Genomic DNA, 9233 nt, shown 5'->3' with positions numbered 1-9233 from the left:
CTGCAGCAAGCAGGCATGTGGGTATTGAAAGTTAGACGCAGTCGCAGTGAGAGAAAAAATGCCCGCCGGGTGGGATCCGAACCTACGACCTCCAGAATACGCGTCTGGTGCGATGACCACTACCGGCGGGGCTGTTTTTCCTTTCCACTCTCTCGGGTATTTATGTTAAGGAATTTGTTGTCTGCGCTTTGGCGTGGTAGCCAGCGCCACTCGGACTACTCGGGTTGAAGGGGACCTTCTTATTTACCCCCGGGCCGTAACTCGAGCGTCTACGACATGCAAGAGTGGTCGATCAGCGTTGAACCCTCTTAAGCTACCTATGCCACCAAGACTGCCAGAACAGGGGCTCGTTGAAGTAATACAGAAATAAGGATTGGCAGCCAGGAATGCCTTTCTTTCTTTCTTCCAAAAAATTTTTTATCTGTTTCAATTTTCAATGACCAACCACCTCAACTTTGCTTTCCTCGGCATTCTTGGCTGCTAATCCTTATTTCTGTATATATATATATATATATATATATATATATATATATATATATATATATATATATATATAGCGAATCAGAATAGGAAATGAGGGGCTCGTTGAAAATAAGACAGAAATAAGAATTGGCAGCCAAGAAGACCTCGGAAAGCAAAGGCGAGGATGTAGTAGCTCAAGATAAAGAATTTGGAAAATAAGAAGGTGGAGAAAAAATGCCCGCCAGGTGGGATCCGAACCCACGACCTCCAGAATACCGGTCTGGTGCGATAACCACTACGCTACCGGCGGGGCTACTTTAGCCTCCACTTTCTGGGGTATTTATGTTCAGTTGTTTTTGTTTCCTGCGCTTGGGGGTGGTAGCCAGCGCCACTCGGACTACTCGGGGTGAAGGGGACCTTCTTTTTAAGCCCCGGGCCGTGACTCGAGCGTCTACGACATGTCGAGAGTGGTCGACCAGCGTTGAACCCTCTTAAGCTCCCTATGGCACTAAAACTGCCAGAACAGAGGCCCTCGCTATGCATTTAGCGAATCAGAATAGGAAATGAGGGGCTCGTTGAAAATAAGACAGAAATAAGAATTGGCAGCCAAGAAGACCTCGGAAAGCAAAGGGGAGGATGCAGTAGCTCAAGATAAAGAATTTGGAAAATAAGAAAGTGGATAAAAAATGCCCGCCAGGTGGGATCCGAACCACCTGGGATCCGAAGCGAGGGCCTCTGTTCTGGCAGTCTTGGTGCCATAGGGAGCTTAAGAGGGTTCAACGCTGGTCGACCACTCTCGACATGTCGTAGACGCTCGAGTCACGGCCCGGGGCTTAAAAAGAAGGTCCCCTTCACCCCGAGTAGTCCGAGTGGCGCTGGCTACCACCCCCAAGCGCAGGAAACAAAAACAACTGAACATAAATACCCCAGAAAGTGGAGGCTAAAGTAGCCCCGCCGGTAGCGTAGTGGTTATCGCACCAGACCGGTATTCTGGAGGTCGTGGATTCGGATCCCACCTTGTGGGCATTTTTTCTCCACTTTCTTATTTTCCAAATTCTTTATCTTGGGCTACTACATCCTCCCCTTTGCTTTCCGAGGTCTTCTTGGCTGCCAATTTTTATTACTATATATATATATATATATATATATATATATATATATATATATATATATATATATATATATATATATATATATATATATATATATATATATATATATATATATTTATATATATATATATTACTGGCCGACTGTATATACCCAGACCCACCGCGGTGGCTCAGTGGCTAAGGCGTTGCGCTGCTGAGCACAAGGTCGCGGGTTCGATTCCCGGCCGCGGCGGCCGCTTTTCTGATGGAGGCGAAAAGCAAAAACGCTCGTGTGTACGAGATTTCGGCGCACGTTAAAGATCCCCAGGTGGTCAAAATTCATCCGGAGCCCTCCACTACGGCGCGCCTCATCGCCTGCGTTGCGTCGGCGCGTTAAACCCTACAATCAATCAAATGTATATACCCAGTACACACAAGCGTAATAATAAGCTGTGTGGGTAAAAAATACAGCCCACTCGAGTAATGTTGAGAACTGTTCTTATTAGTTTATGATTTCTGGAAATTATAACCAGCCAGAAAGAGACGCGGACAAGACGCTGTAGTGTCTTACATGTAGGTATATATGCTGTACTAACTTCGTAAGCTCTCCGTGGCTTGTACTCATATACAAATATTATTGTTGTCGCTTTGTTAGAAAGGGTGAGGGAGAACATACAAGAAGGGAGAGTAAAAAAGAGAAATAAAAACAATCTTGAGGGATTATGAGTGGTAACAGGAGATCTCGTGTTTTTTTTTTTTTTTTTCCAAATTTTCATTGGATGGTTTGTTCCTGGTGCACTATGTGTATTCTTTTTTTCAGGAGTATCATAAAATGACTCATTGCACTGCTTGAATTAGATATCAAAGCCTCGTAAGCTTGGTGCATATATCTTTCCATAGAAAAATAGTCATAGTACTTATTCGTCCGGCAGTAGCGTCGGCAGCAGCAGACTAGTCCACCTCATGTCGTCCCCCGATCTCAGAAATTTCGGGGGAGGTCGTCCCCCTTGCGTACGCAAGTGGATGGCATCGCCCGGATGTTCGATCCCGGAGCAGTCTTCCGGAATCTCGGAAAGACGCCTCAAACAACGAACGTGCACCTACGTCGGCCTCCAGAGCCCCACCACCGTTTGTCCGCGACAAACTAGCGACTCCGCCAGCTCAAGAAGCCGGTAGACACGAGACCCTCCCCGTTTGAGCGATACCGAGAGACACGCAAGGCACGTCTGTGCGTACTCGCGCACAGCAGCAGCGATTGACCTTTCTGGCGGCGAGGGCTTGTCACAGGGGCCCCGTGGCGGCCCTCGGACGCCGAGGCCACGGCAGACGTCGGGCAACAAAAGCACCTTGCGCGGCGGCGGCCGCTCAGGGTCCCCCCCTCCTGGTCGTCGCCGCCGAGGGGAGGGGGACGTGTGCGCCCTCGTCGTGGTGGCGGCTCGGCGCACCTGTCCCGCGGCCAAGATGGCGCCGTCAGGTGTCGCTCCGGCGGCGGGCCGGCAGAGAGAGAGGAAGGAGGCGGCGGCGGGGGCGGCGAGGAGGCAGCCACCTGCGTCCCGCGCGGCGAGCCAGGCCGGCATCGGCGGCAGGCCAGGCGTAACGGCCGCATGGCTCGCTGACGGCGCACCAGAGCCGCCAAACAGGTTGGCAGCCATGGCGGACGAGCAGGAGACTGGTTTTTCGGGTTTAGCCGGTAACCCTGAGCCGCCGAGCGAGGACCCGGTCGGCCAGCCACCAGCGACGTCGTCGTCGTCAGCCGCCGCTCGCGGCCCCCACAGGTGGGTTGCTTCCTCCAGCCCGCTTGCTTCCTCCTACCTGTGACAGCACCCCGGCAGCTGCGTCGCCACGGCCCGTGTCTTCTTCTTGCCGAGTGCCGCCGTGCGCATGCGTATGCTCGCCGTTTCTGTTTCTAACCCCGACGACCACGGTTCGGGGGAACCTGTCACACGTCGAGGAGACCCCGGCGACCAGGACGACGTCCCAGTGCTTCGCGTCAAGACCGGACCCGGCGGGGAGCCGACGGCCCTGCCTCTGCAAGCCGGGATTATTGCGGACGGGCGTCTCGCTTTGTTCTCCGGCCCAGTGCTTGATGACGTGGGCGCCGTTCTCGAGACCGCCGCCGCCGTGGCGGCGCGTGGCTTCCCTTACCCCGCTCGTGACGACGGCCCTGTGAAGCGTCGGCAAATGCCCGCCGTTGCCGCTTGGGACACCGCGCCATTGCTGTTACCAGCCCCGTAAGAAAACCGAGCTCGCGTTGCAAGAGAGGGCTCCGCCAGCTTAGCGAAGGCGTTGTTGCGTGGTGCGCATGGCGGCCTGCACGAGGCTGCAGAGATCGCATCTCTGCGTCGAACCTTGGCAGCGTTACCTCGCCCTGAAACGCCCTGCGCCGACCTCGGCAATCGCGATGTACGACACCGCCCGTTCGTTTCGCGCGAGCGCGGCAAAGGGTTCGAAGCGCTCCGCGACCGATGATACGATCTGGCCAGCAGCCGAACGACCTGCTTTAGGAGGCGCCATCGGGTGAAGCAACGCGCCGTCGCAAGGCTTGTGCCGCCAGGTGAATACCGATAGTGCAGTGTTGGCAGCTTGCGGTGCCCCGAGCTTTCTCAATGACACTGTCGGTCTGGTTTCCAGAAGAACGTGTAGTGTAGCAGGCTTCGTTGTGGAAGGGGAAAAAAAATGATCGTTAGGTAGACGTTCGCTGTAAAACACCGCCTGAGAACGTCCGTGTCGATCAACAGCGCGAAAGACTGATTTGCAGACGACGCCATATGGTCTCCCAGTTAGACCGCACGCCGTTTAAGCAAGTGCCCATGGACTGTTTGCAATAGATTTTACGCGCACGTGTCTGCAGCGACAACAACAACAACAAAACGTGTCAGAAAGCGTTTCCTTCGCGCAGCTGTCTCGCTTTCGCATTACCGTATGGGGAAATGCGCCGACAAAAATAAGAGGTGACAGCGAGGGGTAAGCAGGTGAATAAGGAGGGTGTACCTACAGAAGTGGCAGTTCGTTCACAATTCGTGTTGGTTCTGTCGCGGAGTTGACGGACAAAGAGTACCACAGCGTATTTGCCGCGCACTGCCTCCCGATCCCCGTATTACAACCGCTAGAGGAAATGCATTCTTCGACCGCCCAATTCTACGCCGCGTGGTTCCGGTGCCGAAAGAGGGGAAAAAAAGAACATTAGCTCCGAACTATACTGACAGAGGAGATCTCTCGTCAACAGACAGGCGTGGGGGAGGGGAAAGGAAGGGGGAAGGAAGCCTTTGTGTACATGTTCAGGCGTTGCCCCTTAGCATCCCCCCACCCCCTTCCCAGCATGCAGTGTACGCTGCTCGGTTCGCCGAACCTATTGTGGGGGGCATTCGCGCATCGCCAGTTTCTGCCTTTTGTGCACAGCGCTCGCGAAAGGAGGCGATGACGCCTCGTCCGTCCGTATCCTTTCCGCACTCCCCACAATAGCTGCCGTAAAAGCGAAGAAAAGTGTTTACACAGACCACAGACGACTCCCTCTGAAAGTTTCATCCCGTCTTTCGCCGGTGATGGGGCCTCACGGCCATCACGTTTAATCGATTCTGAGTTTTTAAGCCTTCTTTCTTCAGTCCTTGTTGCTATATTACTTTTTCGTTGTGACGGCCACCGGATGCGGCCTTTCACCGCCGAAGGAACGCGCGAAATGTCCTTCCTGCTACTGCTGCCCGATCATTAGAGGCCGGCGTCATCGTCTCGAAGCTCCCATCGTGGTCGTTTGCAGGCTGTGCATACCTATATCGACACACTGTCCTCGAAATCCCTCCTGTCCACGTTTATAAAAGCCGAAGATGCAGCGAATCACGTAAAAAAACTCATCGCGATGTGGGCGTACCGCAAGGACTAGCACTAGTGCCGCTTGTTTTCTTTTTCTGTTCGTCCTGTTTGAGCGCCACGCAGGCGCACGAGAGTTACAACTGTGTTTTATAAATACGTTACGTGCGAAGCCGACTGTTGTCTCCGTTCCGCCTGGATTGTTTCAACGCGCGCGCGATTCGAAATGCCATACTACGCCTGTCGCATCACGCACCGCTGTTTATGCAGCCGAGTAACTTCTTATGCCCCTCCGGCTAGATTATCCTGGACTTCTTTTTCTTTTTTTCATGTTTTGCTTAGCGCGCTCTTGATACACTCCGTCGCGTCGCCTTGAAAATCCGCCGCATTTCTCGATGGAGCGGTGACGCTGCGAGGAGGGCGAGGGAGAGGCAGCGACGATGACGTCAGCCTCCTCGCAGACGACGCCTAGCACACGAGCCGAAATTGGCCTCACTTGGCCTCTTATGCCTCTCTCCTAAATCTTCCTTCTCCCGTCGAGAACTTATTTTCCCCGGCGATTCGCTCATCCGGCAGGCACGCGAGCCTTCTAAGAAAAAAGATGTGAAGGATTTTGTTAACATCAGCGTCCCAAAACAGATACGACACCCGGCCGAAGAAGCAGGCGTCCGCTCGGTGACCTCGAAGAAGGATCACCTGTTTTTGCAACGCGTCGTGTCGTGATACCTGGCTGAAACGCCTTTGTGTACTTACGAAAGGTTAACCATCTTCCTGTGTGCATGACGCAAACTAGAGTGTGGTGCAAGACTTTTCATCCGAGGGAACTGATTTGATTCACCGGAGACCGAGAGGTCCGGACAGATGCGGAAAACATAACGCAGATGTTTGGGTACTAGTCTTTTCGTCACACAGCCCCCAAACGAACTTGTTGGAAACATACCTGACTAGCTAGAGACAGGGAGGTTCAGTCAGATGCGGAAAGTAGTCTGCAAACGAATAGGCTGTTTGGTCACATCCGTGTCTGTCCGCATCTGTTTGTTGAAAGAAAATAAAGTAAAAACAAATTTGTTGGAATCCTACATATCCACACGGAAATCACAATGCCTCGATCTTGTGTTGGCGTTTCAGCGCAGAGTTTTCCCCGCGAAACATCTAGCGGACGTTTACAGGAAACCTTCGCAAGACTCCATGACGCCGTCGTCTGCGCCGGCGCCGTTTCTGGCATGAGCCGTCGTTCCGTGTTTATACTCACGCAGAACGCTTGACCGGTCACGCTTAGCGGCAGGTTCATCGCGTGAAGCGGCATACGCCACGGCGCGGCAGGAAGAAAGGAAGTCTTCATTATTATACGGGCGGAATAATTGGCCGCAGAGCCAAATTGCGCGCAATCTACGCCGCACTGACACTGCTACGTCCGTCCGGCCGCAGTCGGTGGCCTGCGGGCGAAGGGTCGTCAACAATCAGACGTCTCAAGATAGCCGTGACACTGTGGCTTAAGCAACACAATAGCTTTAAAAGCAACAAGATGGCCAGAAGACCCAGGGGGTGAAAACTAACAAAGGAGCCGAGGGGTGCGCTCTGAGAACGCAGGGACAGGTAGCCGGCAGTTCCCGCATTTGGCCTAGCCTCGCAGACGATTTGAGCAGACGACACAAAAGTACGGCAGACAACGCGAGTTTTTCCGAATCGTCTGCTCGTCCGCCCGCAGAGCTGCCGGCGTGGCGCAAGGCGTGAGCGCGGCCGTCCGTCCGGCCAAGATGGCGACCGCGGCCCTCGCTGGGAGAGGGTTCCGTCCAAAATGGCGCCAACCTCCTTCCCGGTACTTGGAATACCTGGCCGCCGGCGCGGCGTCGGCAGGTAACAAAATGAAAGCGAGAAGAAAAGAAAAAAAATACACCTGCGTCGTCGACGACGCGGTGTGGAGCTCGCACGCAGCGAAGCAGCCATGATGGAGAAGGAAGCCAGCGGGTGTGGGAGCGGCGGCGGCTCAACGAGCATTTGCGGAGCACTGCCGAAAGCCTTCCTGCGCTTTGGCGTGCCGAGAACGACCACGCCTGCGAGAAAAGCAAGAAAGCAGATTCAAAAAGGGCACTGCAAACACTGAACGTAAAAACCGATTTTGGCTTGCCCTCGCACCAACGCTCGCTGAACGCCGCAGTGCTCTGAGAGCAGGTGGTGAAGCACCTTGGGTAGCAACAACAGTTCTACAGCTATTGAACCATTTACACTAGATATTTTTTGTTTGAAGTGTTTCAGAGCGTTGAGAAGAAGTCATATTCGTTTTTAACGAAGTATCGCTTACAACGAAGCCAGTTCCTCTTCTCGAGAACTTCGGTGTAATGAGAGATTACTGTACTTCTTCAAAGCGGGTATGACTTGCTCTGCATGCTGATTTCAAATAAAGCGATTTCTTTGTAACGAGCGTTCACTGTATATGAGAACTGAAATTATGGAGGCGAAACCGCAGCAGGAAATCCATAATTTTCAGCCTACGTTGTTGTTGCGTTTTCAGCGTTGTCTTTCGGAGGGGAACGTGTCTTTTTTTGTTCATTAAAGTTTTTACTCATTCATTGATTGGCGCACAGGATTACTGCAGTTTTGTGTTTCGGGTAAATCACCACTCCGAAAAAAAAAAGACACACGCACAGACAAGCGATAAAACAATTTAATAGAGACTATGTAGTCTTGCGGGAAATCAATAATCGATATTTCACAGCTAAATCGTGAAGTTTATGTAGGTATAGTCATGAACAAACGAAACGCGAACACGAAAGTATGAACCACAACACGCCAAACTGAAAGATACTATTCATGGAGGTCCAATAATGGCGCGCTATTGGTACATTTGAAAAGCCAGGTTTCCCAACTTTGTTTTTGTAGTTGAGCCAAGCATTAATTTGGCTTGCATGGAAAGAAATTGCGCTATTTGTGTGTTCTGGTTCATATTCTCGTCATCGCGTTTAATATTTCCGTGATTGCATATATACTTCAAAGTTCAGCCTTGAAGTATCCATTAATGAGTGCCCGCAAACTGTACAGTCTCTGAAACTCGGTGAGGTGGAAAGTTACAGTTTATTTCAGCAACCGGCTAGACAGAATAAGTCATTCGAGGCAGCTGAAAGAGGCTGTGACGCTCCATTAACGATTTTTTTTTTCGACGAACAGTTTGACGAGCACAAGCGTCCCAGGGAACGGGTCATTTAAGCACACAGAGAGAGAGAGGGGGGAGCTTTCAGGGGCTGTGTAAACGGCTTTTCACAGCGTAAATCGTTCGTACCCGGCAGCATGTTGACTCTATATGCGAGAGGGCATTGTATAGACGTTGCTTAAACTTCTGTTAGGGGCAACAGGGATATAGGAGAGAGGGGCGGTGGAATAAAATAAGCAATAAACCAATACAAAGGTTGTTCGTTGGCTACTCGAACGCTGTTCCGCAATGACCAACAATTGCGCGTCCGTTCATCGCGGCGCGGGAGAAAATTGCTTCCTTCAGCGAATAAATGCACACAAACGATCACGCTTGAAACGAGAATAAATAAAAGTCCGGACGCCGCCGTCGAGGGATAATTGGCCGCAAACACGTACCCGGGCGCGCACGAAAGGTCGGGCCGTCTGCAGCTTCTATAAGGCCTCCTCACCCCCCGCTTGCCTGTATACCGCAGGAGCGGGAGAGGGGCACGAGGCCTGACTGTTTCGTCAGCGTAAACGCAGTCGTCATCAAAATCACCGCTTATGATTGGCTGAAAGCAGGAAACGTCAAAACAAAACAACGTCGCAGGAGCCACTGCGGGCACGCGCATATATATATATATATATATATATATATATATATATATATATATATATATATATATATATATATATATATATATATAT

At 51.7% G+C, this 9233-nt stretch overlaps 1 protein-coding gene across 3 annotated transcripts in view; it reads left to right on the top strand.

The window, feature by feature from the left end:
• The first annotated feature begins 2981 nt into the window (after positions 1-2981).
• The window catches only part of Grh (grainy head), a 118818-nt gene continuing 112566 nt past the window's right edge, over positions 2982-9233 (top strand). For all 3 annotated transcript variants that reach the window (XM_077690696.1, XM_077690697.1, XM_077690695.1), the window contains exon 1: positions 2982-3328. In XM_077690696.1, coding sequence (XP_077546822.1) covers positions 3015-3328 — 314 coding nt within the window. In that variant the 5' untranslated portion in view covers positions 2982-3014. The remainder of the gene's footprint in view (positions 3329-9233) is intronic.

Source organism: Haemaphysalis longicornis, unplaced genomic scaffold (genome assembly GCF_048455015.1).
Source record: "Haemaphysalis longicornis isolate Haplotype H1 unplaced genomic scaffold, Haemaphysalis longicornis Haplotype H1 scaffold_10, whole genome shotgun sequence".
NCBI lineage: Eukaryota > Metazoa > Arthropoda > Arachnida > Ixodida > Ixodidae > Haemaphysalis > Haemaphysalis longicornis.
This window is presented reverse-complemented; position numbering and strand designations above follow the sequence as displayed.